At 36.3% G+C, this 17077-nt stretch overlaps 1 protein-coding gene across 1 annotated transcript in view; it reads left to right on the forward strand.

Annotated features, from left to right (window-relative positions):
• ADGRB3 (adhesion G protein-coupled receptor B3) overlaps positions 1-17077 on the forward strand; it is a gene marked incomplete at both ends in the record, with an annotated part of 810263 nt that overhangs the window by 755680 nt on the left and 37506 nt on the right. Inside the window, 2 exons of the mRNA XM_080699695.1 lie at positions 6414-6509; positions 8015-8054. Coding sequence (XP_080555821.1) covers positions 6414-6509; positions 8015-8054 — 136 coding nt within the window. The remainder of the gene's footprint in view (positions 1-6413; positions 6510-8014; positions 8055-17077) is intronic.

A 17077-nucleotide genomic window follows, 5' to 3' on the forward strand; every position in this document is an offset into this window, starting at 1 on the left:
TCTGCTACACTTTTCAGGTTCTATGTGTGAAATAGCATCTAGAGAAACTTATGACCCAACAAACGCATACAAAAAGTAATCCAAAGCTAAAAAAGGTACAATACTTTTAAACATTAAGTAATATATCACTTAGGACTCAAATTAAGAATCATTCGGATTGAAATTTGAGACTGTAGTCCATTTCTCTTTTATTGCATAGCAAATGACAGGTTCTCAATTTTTGTTTCTCTTGCTATGAGAAAAGTCAAGTAGCTTTTTATCAATCTGAAACCATTCATGACATAACATATATGAAACCAAGGGAAATTCATTCTTTTGATATTAAGTTATATGATGCATAGTATAATTAAGAAGAGCTGAACCATTAATTATGAACATTAGAAAATAATAATAGGCATGATATTCAGAAAAAAAAATCATATAAGAAACTCCTATCTCCCCACAAAAGGAAATAATTTAAAAAACAGTCGCAAATGATTATAAGAATAAAGATTTATCTTCCTGGCTTAAAATCTTTTTTTTTTTTTTAAGTAAGAAGTCGAGAAGAGTAGCTGGAGGTAATACTCTCTTAAGAAGGTGAAGATGTAGGGTCTGAGCTGCTCAGTAGCTAAATACAGAGCCCTCTCAAACTGTACATTCTTTCCTGTGAGATTTCTCTAAATTGCAACACTGCCAAACAGTGCTCAACGCTCCTCCCCAGAAATCTCTAAATCTGGAACCGACTTCCACTGCGACTCTGCCAGCTGCCTTCAGAGCAAGGACCAATTGAGAAGCTCGCAGCTTGCTTCTGCTGAGAAAAACAGCATCTCTCTGTGGGGGAGACACAAGGGCGAGACACACCCCTGCGACCATCTTTGAACTCACTCCCCACCCAGGAATCTATCTGCAACATGAAGGGTTTAACAGCTTTTTTCAGTTTTTAGAACAGACTCCAGCTGGAGCCAAATGGAACGACTTTGGTGGGCATGGCTGGATCCTTGCAGGAGACAACCCCAGGAGCTTACTGTTTCCACCTCTCCTTATGTTTCAAGATGTCGCTTGCTATATTTTTTCTCATGCCATCAGATCTTTAAAGCTCCTCAAAAATTCCAATATTCCTTGCTACTTCCCCAATAATTAATCCTCTGCCCGATCATCAATAGAATGAAAGCAAAAATGGAAAGCTAGATATTAATTTAGTTCAAATATCTGTTACCAACAGATTTATCTAAAAAATTGCATTTGCTGGTCTCAAGTAAGTTTTTTCTAAATGTTTATTTCATAAGAACTCAGAGTTGTTATGATAATATATAATAATAAATTTAAAATTAAATTGTTCCTTACATGATTCATTCTCCATAAATAGCAAACCAGACTATTGCTATCTACATTGTAAACATGACTATTGCCCCCCCAAAATTATTTTAGCATGGGATAGTCTGGTGTAGTTTCTGTTTTTTTGGTTCCTGATAGTCTCACTGAGTTGCTGAGGTTGTTCTTGAACCTGCAATCCTCCTGTCTCAGCCACGCAAATACCGGGATTCCAGGTGTGTACCACCATGCTTGACTTAGACTTGCTCTTTAAAAAATTCCAGTTCTCTATTAGCACAATTCACAATGATTCACCAGAGATTAAAAACTCTCTTTGTTTACCTGATAGAAATTCAGTTAATTTTCAAAATGTTTCCAAATAACTGTGATGCTTTTTTTTTTTCAGATAGTATTTTGCTAGAAACACCCTTTTCTGTGATAAGGAAATATGTAGTGTAAAATCTAGTCTGATCAGTTTCTTTGACCGTGTTGGACAAATATTTAAGGTCAACCTATCTAGATTGCTCCAATACGTTTCTAAGGTTTTAAAATTCAGAGTTTTTTTTTTTTTTTTTTTTTTTTTTTGCGGGTCTGGGGATGGAACCCAGGGGCATTTGACCTCCGAGTTACACCCCCTGCCCTATTTTTTACTCTTTATTTTGAAACCGGGTCTCACTGAGTTGCAGAGGGCCTCACTAAGTAGCCGAGGCTGTCCGCGAACCACGATCTTCCGGTCTCAGCCTCCCAAATGCTGGGATTACAAGCGTGCGCCACCACGCCCGGCTTCAAACAGAGTATTTGGAATTAAATGAAATTTCTCCTGCACATCTTTCTGAATTGAAAGTATCAACAGCACTAAAAGTGTTCTAGAACCCAACACTTAGATTATGGCATTTATAAGACCCTTCAGATAACCTTGAATTTACTGGAGAATTTTTATGCTTTTGTGCTATTTGCTCTGAATAACATCGACTGATTCATAAAGCTGACATCATTCTCCAGTGTAGAAATGCCCGTAGTTCACTGTCATCTTTGGGAATTTGGTAGTTGGAAGTTATTGATTTTGTATGTGTGTACTTGTGCATGTATTCTGAAAAAGATTTCTTTTATATCTCCCTCAAGCAACCAAATAATGATTTTGAAGAGAAACTTATAGAAGTTGCCTTTCCATATTTCATTGTCAGCCAAAAATATCTTTGCAATGCTATGAAGGACTGAAAGTAGAGAATGGTTAATGAGGATCAGTAAATTAATGTTTGATATTACCATAATGCTTCATATTTTATATATGCCAATATTTAGATGTAGGTTCAAGTGACAAGTTCCTGGGGACTGCCTTACTAATATACTACTTATCTTACTTTATAAATTGTGCTTCTTTAGCGATTGCCTTGGGGTAAAACAGGAAATTAGCTTATACCTTTTTTTCTGATAGTGTTTCTAGGATTTTTTTTTCTAAAAACAAATATACTTTCTTAGTGGTTTCTGCAGTTGAAATTTTCACATAACAAAAAAATGCTTGGATCTGGCAAAGAAAAGCTGGATTATTGCAGCCGGATTTTCTCTTACTGGATTCTCAATCTCCCAAAAATCACAAAATGAAGTGTGGAACACAGATGGGCTGGCATGAAAGTATGAAAGTTTATTTTAAACCAAGGAAAAATAGAGAAGAAAAAGAAGTTTCCACAGGGGACAGGGCCCTCGAAAGAGAGTAATGGTTAAAAGTTCTCAGGGGACCAGTTTTTAATCCCTTCTTGTGACTCCCCATTTGTTCCCTAGTAATTTGTCTGGTTGGATTCTGGGGACCCAATGTCTGTGGCCCAGTTTCAATGCCTAATTTGAATCTTAATCTTGCAGAATGGTGGGCGTGTCTAATCCCCTAGTGCCATGTCTGCCTCTTTCATCCTTCCTGCCTTGATCATTGAATTTGTTTACACTGGTTGTCCTCAGAGTTCTGCAGGAGTAAGGAGCTGATGTTTTATCTTGCACTGTCCTTGCCTGGTCATTGTTATCTCTGTATACCATTAACCCTCCCCATTTCTGTTCTTTTTACAGATGGTTTCTTTTAACCCTTTCTGTTTCTAGGCCTTCTGCCCTAAACCACCTAGTTGTTTCTAGCTTATCATTACCAATATTTTGCTATTAATGAGTCACCTTATAACCTATAGCAATGACCTTTTTTTTGGTGGTACTGGGGTTCCTGGAAGCCCTTCTACCTCCAGGCTACACTCCTAGACCTATTTTTATACTTTTTTATTTGGAAACAGGGTCTCTTAAGCCAGCGAGGCTGGCTTCAAACCTGCGTGATCCTCCTGTCTCCGCCTCCCAAGTGTGGGGATTACAGGTGTGCACCACCACGCCCGGCTAGCAATGACATTTTAATCTAGAAAAGAGGTACATGAAAGCATCTGCATTGGAAGAACCCCTCTCCCCCTTTGTTCTGGCCTCATCTTTCACTGGGAGGAGCTAGCTGATGCAGTCCTAATATTTCAGTTCTTTAACAAATGATCAGATTAAATTCCACTGCCCTTGTACATTACTATTTTTTTTTGTTTTTGGTAGTACTTAAGATGGAACAAAGGGGCATTCTTTCAATTGTGCTACTCCCCTAGCCCTATTTTATTTTATTTTAATTTGAAACTGTTTTACTAATTTGCTGTGAGTCTCATGAAGTTGCTGAGATTGGCTGCAATACTCCTGTCTCATTCCCCAAGTCCTGGGATTACAGGTGTGCACCACCGTGCCTGGCATGTTTGTACATTTTATTGGTTGGAAAAAAGAAATAAAAAATACCTTGCTGAGTTAAAGCAGGCAACTCCTCATTCTTTTTTTTTTTTTTTTTTTTGGTGGTACTGGGGTTCCTGGAAGCCCTTCTATCTCCGGACTACACTCCCAGACCTATTTTTACATTTTTATTTCGAAACAGGGTCTCCTAAGCCAGCGCGCGCGCGGCTGGCTTCGAACCTGCGCGATCCTCCTGTCTCTGCCTCCCAAGCGCGGGGATTACAAGTGTGCGCCACCACGCCAGGCTCTCCTCATTCTTTTTTGAGAAAATTTCAGATTCAGAAATAACTAGAATCAGAAACCAGGCATGGTGGCGCATGCTTGTAATCTCCGTATTTAGGAGGCTGAGAAAAGAGGACTGCAAGTGTGTGGCCAGCCTCAGCAATTTAGTGAGGGCCTGTTTCAAAATAAAGAATAAAAAATAGGGCTGAGGGCTCGGAGGTAGAATGGTGTTGGGTTCAACCCCACGTCCAGCATAAAAGGGGGTGGGGGAATACTAGAATCAGCTAGGCATGGTAGCACATGCCTTAATCCTAGTACCAGGCAGCCTGAGACAGGAGAATTATGTGATAACTTAGCAGGACCCTGTTTCAAAATTAAAAATAAAAAGGTAGAACAGCCCCTGGATTCAATCTCCAGTACAGGAAGGAAGGAATGGTAGAAGAGTGAGTAGAGGATGCAGAGCCCATGCCCTCTCTCACTGCTGCCATGGCCTCAGCACCAGAGTTAGAGCCTGAGCTGGTTTCATTAGTGGGCGGCTTGGCCAAGCATGGTGGTGACTGAAGTCAGCATCACTTTCCGAGTCCTGCAGTTTGGGAGAGAGGCCACTAGTGACTGTGAACTGACTGAGAGGACAAGGAGGAAGCAGAAAACAACTCCACAGGCTCGGGTTTTATTTTTCTGACCTACCCATTTGCTGCACACATCTCACATCAAAACCACAACAGAATGCTATGTATTGTTACTTTTCAAAAGTAAAGATCCTCACAAGCTTAGCTTGGTGTTCTCTATAATGGTGCTTTACTAAGGCAGGGGAAATACATTACCTATGCTTTGTTTTTAACCCAAAATAAAGAACCAGATTACAGTAAATGAAGAAAGGAAATATTAATAACATGAAAGCCAGAAAATGAAATCTCAGTGAAATGTCTGGCTATTCGCTGGGGTAAGTAGCTACTTGTGAAGATGTCTACCTGTATCTGAGGAGCTCGAGAACCACGGCAAGTGGAATGGAAGTGCTGAGGCTGAGGCTGAGGCTGTGCTTCGAGTGCTCCTCCTGTCTCTGCCTCCCTAGCACGAGGATCACAAGCATGTGCCATCATGCCTGGTTAGACTTGCTTTTTTATTTTTATGTTTATTTATTTATTTATTTATTTATCTATTTATTTATTTATTTTGATCTGGGTATGGAACCCAGAGGCATTTGACCTCTGAGCTACACCCCTGCCCAATTTTTTATTCTTTATTTTGAAACAGGGTCTCACTGAGTTGCGAAGGGCCTCACTAAGTAGCTGAGGCTGTCCACGAACTGCGATCCTCCAGTCTCAGCCTCCCGAATGCTGGGACTACAGGCGTGTGCCACCACACCCGGCTTAGATTTGCTTTTTTAATAAAGGAATTAACAGGATGTTATTTAAACTTACTTGTGATATTTTTTTCTTTACTAGAATATAATTCTGAACTGATGTTAAGGAAACTTGGCTGTGCCAAATGACAACCAAAAGCAGACCAAATTTCCTTTTCCTGTCATTTTGTTGTATTCTTTTTCCACCAGGGCACGTAATACTTGAAGAGAGATAAGAACTAGTCTCCCCCAAAGTTCCTTTATGTGAGACACAAAAGAAAAAAAAAATCCTAAATCAATTCTGTTTGAATGACCATATAGTGATCCCATTTTCACAATGTTTAATGCTGTTATGAAGATCATGTCATGCCAAGTACTAAATCCCACTTGAAAGACACATGTATTGTTTGTAGCAATGGAAATAAATCTGCCCTCTGGCCAGAATTATAAGGACTAAGCCAAATATGGCCATTTTGATTGCTCCAGAGTTTACAGCACTTCCCTTTGTAGATGACAGCAAGTATTTTTATTTCCTTGGCCTAGAGTGATATGTGCATGTATGCTTCTACCATCTTGTACCACATTAAAATATATGACTACAATGCACCAATAAAAAATGTAGAGAAAAAAAATTTCAACAGAAAAAAGAAGACAACAAAATTAGTATTTTATCATAAAAGCAAAGATAGCCATTTTCCTATAGTTGATTGCCAATATACACTATCTGGTCATTAACAAAAAGAGGAAAATTAATGTGGATTTTTTTCCCCTGCAGGTTCAGGATGCTTTTAGATGCCGATTGAGAAACTGCCAGGATCCAATCAATGCTGATTCTTCAAGTTCTTTTCCTAATGGGCATGCTCAAATCATGGTGAGCTTTTCTTTTCCCTGTGATTGTTAATTAAGTCATAATTTCTCAACAGAATAAAAATAAAACTTTGTTAGTAAAATAGTTACAAATCCCATTTTGAGAGATTTCAGTTTTCATTCACAGATTCGGAACTTTCACACCAGTTAAGTATTCTATCTGGATTTCTTGGGAGCTGGGATCAATTGTTGTCCCCATGAGTGTTGAAGTGGGTGTTCTATGCAACACAGTAGAGTATTTTCCTCTTTGTCTAGCATTTGTATGTAAAACCGTGGGGGCTTGGTTTTGTCTGTTTTCAGATCAAAACACTGTACACATGCACATCTAGTCTTAAAGCAACGATGATTCTATCATGACTTCATTGCATGTTGGAGCCATCATGGGAGATGCACCCCAATCAGTTAGTGATATCAGAATCTTGACAGGTGAGATCCAGTGTAGAGGCCAAGATGAGAACCACTGTCTCAACAAAGGAGAAGCCACCCTTCCATACTCTACATGAGTCTTTATTATTGTTAGAATCAGGAGTACTGTAGGCATAACTTTGGTCTTTTTTAGAAATGAGATAAAATTTAAACTACCAAAAACAGATTAAATGGAAAGGATAATTACAGTGTATTTGATTGATTATTAACACTTTTGGTCTAGACACCATAAAAAAAGATTAAATGATACATTAACAACTAACATTTGAAATAGAATATTCAATTTCTCACCCCAAACAGATCACTACAAACACCTCTGACTTAAAATATCTATAAGGAAAAGCACATGATCGGAAAACCTTGATCCTGACAGGGGAATTTATCATTTAAATCCTGACAGGGATTTATTATTAAATGGATTTTTTAAAAGCATTTAATCAATTATTGTTAAATGGATTAAAATAAGGGTTTGGGGAAAATATGAGAGTAGAACCAAACTCCAGCAGATTATGAACTACATGTGATTTATTAAATCTTCAATTGTAACTCCTGAACCTGGAAGGCTTTTTTCACATTTCAGTGAAAATGAATCATTAAAGGATCCTGGTTTGACTAGTAAGGGTTTTTCAAAGTTATATTATAATATTTACATTAAAAGCAACATATTCAAATTGAATGCTTAAATATAAAATAAAAACAAGAAAGACATTTGTTAAAGTATAGGGCACATTCTGAACACTTTATGAAGGGTACAGAATTACTTAAGATTCTATACTTTTATACATGGTGGTCAGTTTCCAGACTGAAGATGACACTGGGTATTGTATTGCCTTGTTAAAATTGTATGCTATGTTTCTACTGATTTTATCCAACATGTGGTCTCTAGGACATGCTCTTCAGAGCAATCCTTGAGAAATTTCCTTTGTACAAAACACCACCAATTAAAAATACCAATTATACCAATTAATACAAAACTGGTACTGCCTACTCAGATATCTATAAACTTCAAATAATTTGATTAGTAAAAGACACTCAAGGTATTATTTAAGTGATGGTTCTATGCCTTATTATTTCTCCTTACAGACGGACTTTGAAAAGGATGTAGACATTGCTTGTCGATCAGGTAAGAATATTTGGGACCTGAAAATATAATCATTAGATATGTTAAATCATTTCTGTGGATTTTGATTTGAAAGAAAATACTGCAGTTTGCTCACCACACATTCCTGTGTGTAAATAAATTATATATTTCAACTGGAAGCATTGTAATAGCACAGTGCATGTGCAGAGGGGGGAAAGTAGAGAAAGAAAAATGTAAAATAAATGGTTTTATGGTTCATTGGGAGCACCACAACAGCAGATAAGCATTGTCATAGAGACATAAGACTTCCACCTCATCAAGTAATGATTGCTGAGAGTGAAGCCAGCCCATTTAGCCTCACTGTTCTTCAATTCCATCATGAGATGAGTATCGATTGTGGCAAGGATGAAACACTATTGTGTGCATGTGTGTCTGTGTAGTTTGGCTGTGGTTGTTATATTTTAGAGGGGATTAGGAAAAAACATGCAGCCATACCCCACCTCAGAGTGCTGGGATCATGTTGACTTCAATGGTTCTCCAGGATTTTTTTTTAATTCTCACCAGAGTAGATGGCTTGGAAGCTCTAAAGGAAACAGCATGTTTCATATTTTGGATAGTTCCAGTTGTTGGAAAATGTTCTTTTAAACTGGGACAAAATATACTTCATTTTTCCTACTATTTACTGGTCTTGGCACTGCCTTCCAGAATAACAGTGGGTATATACCTCATATAAACATCCAGATATTTGAAATCGTCTCTCATTTAGTCCAGGCCAAGTCTTTTTTTCATATTAAGCAAGCTGTGTTTCATCATTCATTCTGCACAGCAGTCTCCCAGGCATGGTGCCCAGAGTAGCCTCCAAATTGTCAATAATTTTAAATAATGGTACAAAGTATAGAGATATCTACCTGGCATTTATCACAGTTCGCTCTTGACTTATATTATGCCGTACTTCTTTCAGGTCAGCATATCCTCCGTTTAAGATTATTTGGCCATTAGAAGTTTGATAAGAACATCTTCTAAAGCTTCATTCCAAGTGTTGATAAAGGAGTTATGTGGCATAAACAGAGTGCCTAGGTTGAGTAAAGTACTCCTTCCTTGCTAGAACATTTCCTTTCAGTATTGTTTTCAGATTCAACTCATAGCCGTTAAATTTTATGTAGCTGTCATGGTGGCACACACCTGTAGTTCCAGATACTTGGGAGGTTGAGGCAGAGGATCACTGATTCCAGGAGTTTGAGACCAGCCTGGGAAATTCAGGTTAAAAAAAAAAATCTACACAGAACTCAGATCACAGTTTTGTCACAGTCACACTTATAAGAATAATTAAATATATATATTTTAAATTTTTATTGGTGCATTATATTCATACATTATATTGGGGTAAAAAACTTGTATGTACAAACATGTACACATCACTGATTTAACCCCTACCCAATTCCCACCCCATTTCCTCCCCGTCCCCCTTCCCTTGCTCAGCTTAGTGGTTGACTTCGATATGTTTAAGTACATTGTATGTTTTAGAGATTTTCCTCTTCCCCCCTCCTCTCTCTTTTAGGTTGCCTTGTTTGCTCCTCTATAGGATTTCCTTTTTCATCTAGAGTTCCTCCTATGACCCATTTCTCCCTAACTCTCACATATTAGGGAAAGCATCTGATTTCTTATTTTTTGTGACTGACTAATGTCACTTAGCATAATGTCCTCCAGTTCCATCCATTTCCCTGAAAATGATGTAATTGAGTTTTTTTTGATGGCTGAGTAAAATTCCATTGTGTACATATCCCACAGTTTTGTAATCCATTCATCTGTTGATGGACATGTTGGCTGGTTCCATAGTTTTGGCTATGGTGAATTGTGCAGCTATGAACATAGATACACATGCATTAGTTTGGTAGTTTGGTTTCCTATCTAATTCCACATTCTTGTTCCTGAAGTCAATCAAAATACTCCTTGTTAGAGTGTGATCATAGCAGAACAGTAAAAGAAAGATTTGGAATCTCATAGTGGACTTGTGCAGAATACTAGGAATGCCGCTTGTTGAAAATTCCAGAGTAAATTTTTACAAAGATACAGTCTCACTTAGTGTGTGATTTCTAGAATCTTCTATTTGCCTTTTGGGTTAACTGATAAAATATTTTTCTTTGCTCCATCCACCTTCTGTAATTTCTCAAAAATCACTAATTACATATAGGTTCCAAGATATGTTGTGATTTGTCTCAATCTAGAAGCATCAACTCCTGAGTAATCTTCCCTAAATTTTGTAGAAATTTTCTTCCTTGAAGGCTGGAGTGTACTGTTTATGCTAAATATTCAGGTGCTTTTCATTTGGTTTGATTTTGTTTGTGTTTTGCCTTTCATAATTTGATCGATTTCTCTCAAAAGTCCTCCTTTAATATTATGTTTCATGTGTAGAAAGTATGAATTTGTTTATGTTGTATATTTAAAATTTGGACTTATTTTAAGCGAGTATAAGAAGCAGGCACATCTCTCATATGGAATAGATACTATTTTATAAGAATTATCCTTCCCCAAATACTTAGTATGTACAAATATGTTGACTATAACTATTTATAATGCTATATCAGTTAAAAACTAATTTTATCTTGTATAAATTCAGATTATAAAGTCAATACTCAGTATCAAGACTTCCTATTTAGTTAGTAATTATTAATAATAGTATAAAATTATCTATATGTTCCTAATGTAATATGTTAGAGTTCTACAACTTGTTTTTAAATATTACTGCCATAAAATCTGAATTAAATTTTTTATAGTTAATTATTAAAATATTATTTTATAAATTTGGAGACTTTATAATGTATTTAATTTAGAGTATAATTAAATCTCTTAATTTAACTTAATTTAATGTTTTCATATATAATTTCTTCTGTAAATCACAATTTATTACTGAACTCTTATTTTTAAAGAAGCTTAGAAATAGGTCTTTAAAACTTAATCATTCTAAATTTTTAAATGAAATAGTAAAATACAAAATTCACAACTGCATTGTAGATTAATAAAAGTTATAGAGATATAAATTTATTATTATTTTAGTGTGTAAAGTAAGGTGGTTATAATGCCATAACTAGATGCAACATCTCTAAAGAAATAAGTAGTGCATGTTTTGAAATAATTTTCAGGTTTTTTTTACTTTGTAATAGAAAAAGGCATTTATAATCTATTTTCAATCTCTGCACTAATGTATAATAATTATGGTTCGATTTGAAAACTGGAAGATAATAGGTAAAATTCAATATAGCTGAAACTTTTCATGGAAGATTGCTCTACTTTGTAGACAGGGTAGATTCAGTGTATATATGATGCCAACTCCTACAGAGCACAATTCTGTGTTTTTAATATCAAAACTACCAATAAAGTTTCCTCAGAATTTTATTCTTTCATACCCTCAAAATTGACAGTTGTACACAGCTAAGCATGTTTCAAGTCTGTATTACCCATAAAATGTTTTTCTTCTTATACAGAGACAAAAAAACTGAGGAAAGCTAAACTGTAGTGAAGAAATCTGAACTCTTGTTGATTTGTTCATTTTTTTGGTTTATGCTTTTATTTTGTACCCTTGCTCATGTACATTTTTTATAACTAATTTTTTCAGGTTTAAAATGGAGTGGAGGTTTCATAGAGGTGTGTGTGTGTGTGTGTGTGTGTGTGTGTGTGTGTGTGTGTGTATGTGTGTGCTTAAACTCAATGGCAATTTTAATACTCCCATTTCTATAAATGAGGGCATTTGAACCTATGGATTGATCTTGTCAAAAAACTGCTTCTCAAACCAGGCATGGTGGCACTCACTTGTAATCCCAGTACTTGGGAGGCTGAGACAGGAGGATTGCAGGTTCACAGCCAGCCTCAGCAACTTAGTGAAGTCCTCTGAAACTTAGTGAGGTCCTGTTTCAAAATAAAGAATAAAAAATAGAACTGGTAGTTCAGAGGTAGAATGCCCCTCAGTACCCAAAACAAAATGCATCCTCAGTACCCAAAACAAAAACAAACAAACAAAATCCGCTTCTATCTGGGCATGGTGGCACAGGCCTGTAATCCCAGCTCTTCAGAGTCTGAGATAGGAGGGTCACAGATTCGAGTCTAGCCTCAGCAACTTAGCAAGACCCTGTTTCAAAATAAAAGAAGGCTGCAGGTATTACTTGGAAGTAGAATGCTCCTTAGTTCAATCTCCAGAAGAAAAATTCAATATTGTTTTCCCCCTATATATAATTTTAAATTCTTTTGAAACATTTTATCTACCTTGTCCACTTCAATGGATACTCATTAATTTCCAACAAGCATAATACTGGATTTCTAACCCAATAGGATGAGGTTCCCATTTATTATCTCTTCCAAGAAATATTTTAACAAATAGAACTCACATACTTTAGGGGGAAAGCCTTTAAGAAAATATCAAATTTGTATATAGCTATAATTTTACAAAAATCTTTGAAAGAGATTAATGTAGAAAATTTCTCTGGTTATTATTTGTCCTCTGAAAAGTTAGGAAAAGTTGTTTGAGGACAGGTCACTGAGTTGGGTTTTTTTTGTGTGGGGGCAGAGGTTTGGTGCTGAAGGTTGAACATAGGGATGTTCACCCTCGGAGCTGTATCCCCAGACCTTTTTTACTTCTATTTATTTATTTATTTATTTATTTATTTATTTATTTATTTATACTGAGGCAATGCAGTCATATAAATCTTAATGGAGTACAAGATGGTAGAGGCATACATGCACAACATAACTCATTTAGCCCTTTCACAATCCCCTTCCCCTAATTTCCTCCCCCCTCCCTCCTTTTCATGTTTGGCTTAGTGATTGACTTACGATACATTTGTGAATGTACATATGTACATTAGGAAATTATTTGGACCTCATTATTTGCTCATCTATGGTTTCTTCTCCTTTGTCTAGAATTTCTCTTATGACTCTTTTTCTCCCTAGCCCCCACATAAATTTCTTACTTTTTCTGACTATCTCACTTACCATATTGTTCTCCAGTTCCATCCATTTCCCTGTAAATGACATAATTTTGTTCTTCTTTATGGCTGAGTAAAATTTTATTGTGTTCCATAGTTTTGTAATCCATTCATCTGTTGATGGACATTGTGGCTGGTTCCATAGTTTGGTAATTGTGAATTGTGCAGCTATGAACATAGATACACATGTATTTGTTTGGTAGTTTGGTTTCAATTCTTTTGGATAGATACCCAGAAGAGGTATTGCTGTATCGTATGGCAGGTTCATTCCCATTCTTCTGAGGATCCTTCATACTGTTTTCCAAAGTAGCTGCACTATTTTGCAATCCCACCAACAATGTACTAGAGTTTTCACTTCTCCACATCTTTGCCAGAATTTTTTGTTGTTTGTGTTTTTAATGATTGCTATTCTAGTTGGAGATAGGTGAAACCTCAGGGTAGTTTTGATTTGCAACTCTCTGATTGCTAATGATGTTGAACATTTCTTCATACATTTATTGGCCATTTGAATTTCTTCTTTTGTGAAGTGTCTAAGTTCACTTGCCTTATTTATTTATTTATTTATTTATTTGTTTGTTTGGTGCTACTGGAGTTCCTGGAAACCCTTCTACTTCCGGGCTACACTCCCAGACCTATCTTTTTTGATTTGGAAATAGGGTCTCTTAAAGCCACGTGGCTGGCTTCGAACCTGTGCAATCCCCCTGTCTCCACTTCCCAAGCATGGGGATTACAAGCATGCACCACCACGCCCGGCTCACTTGCCTATTTTTGACTGGATTATTTGTTTTCTTATGCTGAATTTCTTGAGCTCTCTGTATATTCAAGACGTAAGTCTTCTAACAGAGGAATAGCTAACAAAAATTTTCTATCATTCTGTCAGCTTTCTGTTGAAGTTCTTGATAGTTTCCTTTACTTTACAGAAACTCTTCAGTTTAATGAAATCCCACATATTGATGTGGCTCTTAGTTTCTTGTGCCTTTGGGTTCTTATTGAGAGTTTTTACCTCTGTCTTTGTGTTGCAGTGTTGGACCTATGCCCTCTTCAAGGAGTTGCAAGGTCTCTAGTGTGATTTCCATATCTTTGATCCATCTTGAATTGACTCTTGTGCAGGGTGAGAAAGTGGGGTGTATTTCCATTTGTCAGCATATGTTTGACCAGTTTTTTCAGCACTATTTTTGAAAAGGCTATATTTTCTCCAGTGTATGTTTTTGGCCCCTTTGTAAAAAATCAATTGGCTGTTAAGTGTGCGGATTTGTTTCTGAGTCTTCTATTCTGCTCTATTGGTCTGTGGATCTGCCTTTGTGCCAGTACCATGCTGTTTTTATTACTCTGGCTTTGTAGTAGAGTTATTGTGATGCCTCCTGCATGGTTTTTGTTACTATGAACTACTTGGGCTATTCTGGTTTATTTGTTGTTCCAAATGAATTTAAGGGCTGAAGGGCTGAGTTTTCTAGGTCTGTGAGGAACGACTTTGGTATTTTAATGGGTATTGTGTTGAATCTGTAGATCACTTTTGGAATAATGGCCATTTTGATGACATTTAATTTGCCTATCCAAGAACATGGATGATCTTTCCATTTTCTAAGGTCTTCTTTGATTTCTTTTTCCAATGTTTTTATAGAGATCTCTTAATTCCTTGGTTAGGTTTATTCCTGAGTATTTTATTATTTTGTGAGATATCCTGAGTGGAAGTATTTTCTGGATTTCTTTTTCAGTGAATTTATGGTTGGCATACAGGAAAGCTTCTGATTTATTTATTTATTTATTTACTTTTTTTGGTGGTGGTACTGGGAGTGGAACCCAGAGGCTTTTCTCCTTCAGGCTATACTCGCAGACCTATTTTATACTTTATTTGGAAACAGGGTCTCACTTAGTTGCTGAGAGCCTCACTCAGTAGCTGAGACTGGCTTCGAACCTGTGTGATTCTCCGGTCTCAGCCTCCCAAGTGCTGGGATTACAAGCATGTGCCACTACACCTGGCAAAATCTTATGATTTATTTTATTTTATTTTTGGTGATACTGGGGTTCCTGGAAGCCTTTCTAACTCTGGACTACACTCCCAGACCTATTTTATACTTTTTTTTATTTTTGGATACAGGGTCTCTTAAGCCAGCAAGGCTGGCTTCGAACCAGCGTGATCCTCCTGTCTCCGCCTCCCAAGTGCGGGGATTACAAGCGTGTGCCACCATGCCCGGCAAATCTTATGATTTTTTAAGGTTGATTTTTTTAATCAGACATTTTGCTAAATTTCTTGATCAGTTGTATAAGCCTTTTGGTTGAGTTTGTTGGTTCTTCTAAGTATAGTAACATATCATCTGCAAATACCAGTAGTTTTAGTTCTTTTTCTCTTTGTACTCCTTTGATTTCCTTTTCTTGCCTTATTGCTCTGGTTAGAGTCTCAAGAACAATATTGAAAAGAAGTGGTGATAATGGAATCCTTGTTTTGTTCATGTTTTAAGGGGGAATTCTTGCAGTTTTTTCCCATTTAATATGATGTTGGCTGTGGGTCTATTGTAGATTGCATTTATGATGTTGAGGTCTGTTCCTTCTATTCTGATTCTCTGCAGTTCTTTTAGCACAAATAGGTGTTGGATTTTGTCAAATGCTTTTTCAGCATCTATTGAAATGATCATGTGATTTTTTTTTCTTTGGTTCTGTGTATGTGATGAATTTTATGGATTGATTTTTGTATGTTGAACCAGCTTTACATCCCTGGGATAAACCCTACTTGGTCATGGTGTATGATTTTCTTGAAGGTATGTTGCCAGTGTTTTGTTTTGCAGTTTTGCATCTACGTTCATCAATGATAGATGCCTGTAGTTTTTGTTTTTCTTGAGCTGTCTTTATTTGGTTTTAGTATTAATGTGATATTGGCTTCATAGAATATTTTGGAGAGTCCTGTTTCTTTCTATTTCATGAAATAGATTAAGGAGTATTGGAATTAGCACTTCTATAAGTCTTTTATAAAATTCACTTGGGAAACCATCTGGTCCTGGGCTTTTGTTTGATGGTAGGCTCTTTATTGCTGCTTAAATTTCTTTGATTGCTATTGGTTGGTTTAAATTTTCTACATCTTCTTGACTCAGTTTAGGAAGGTTATATTTATCTAGAAAGTTATCAGTTTCTTCCAGATTTTTCATTTTGTTGGAGTATAGTTTTTTTTTAAAGTAGTTTCTGATAATCTTCTGGATTTCTACACTGTCTGTGATAATATTTTCTTTTTCATCTTATATTTTAGTAATTTAGATTGATTGTTTCTTTTGGTTAGATTGGTTACTGGGTTATCTATATTGTTGATTTTTTTCGAGAAACCAGCTTTTGGTTTTGTTGATTTTCTGTAGTTTTTTTTTGTTCCACTTTATTGACTTCTGCTCTGATTTTAGTAATTTTCTGTCTTCTACTGGTTTTGGGGTTAGACTGTGACTGTTCCTGCTTTTCAAGGTGTGTAATTAGGTAATTTATTTGGTGATTTCCTATTCTTCTTAGGTGGGCACTCAGTGCTATGAATTTTCCTCTTAATATTGCCTTCACAGTATCCCAGAGGTTTTTATATATTGTGTCTCTATTTTTTTTTTGTTTGTTTCTAGGAATTTCTTAATTTCACCACTTACTTCTTCTATGACCCTTTTCTCTTCAGGAATATGGCATTCAGTCTTTATGTGTTTTTGTGGTTACTCTTGGACTATAAGAAGACCAAGAAAATCAACTGTAAGAAGTTGATTTTTAGTGTCATTCCATTGTGGTCTGAAAATTTTTTTGAATTTGATAGTACTCACTTTGTGGCCTGGGATGTGATCTGTTTTTGAGAATGTTCGTGTGCAGCTAAGAAAAATATGAACTCTGCTGTAGTTGTGTGGAATATTCTGTATGTGTCTCTTTGTGTAGTTGTGTGGAATATTCTGTATGTGGTTTATGTTGTTATTTAACAACATAAACCAAATGGACCTATTAGACACATAAAGAGGTCTGAGGAATCTTTACTGATCTTTTTTCTAGAAGATAGGTCTAGCAGTGTGTGAGGGCTATTGAAGTCTCCCAGTATATTTGTATTGGGATATATGTGTGACTTAATTAATGTCACAAAGTGTT

Source organism: Muscardinus avellanarius, assembly GCF_963383645.1.
Source record: "Muscardinus avellanarius genome assembly, chromosome: 8".
Lineage (NCBI taxonomy): Eukaryota > Metazoa > Chordata > Mammalia > Rodentia > Gliridae > Muscardinus > Muscardinus avellanarius.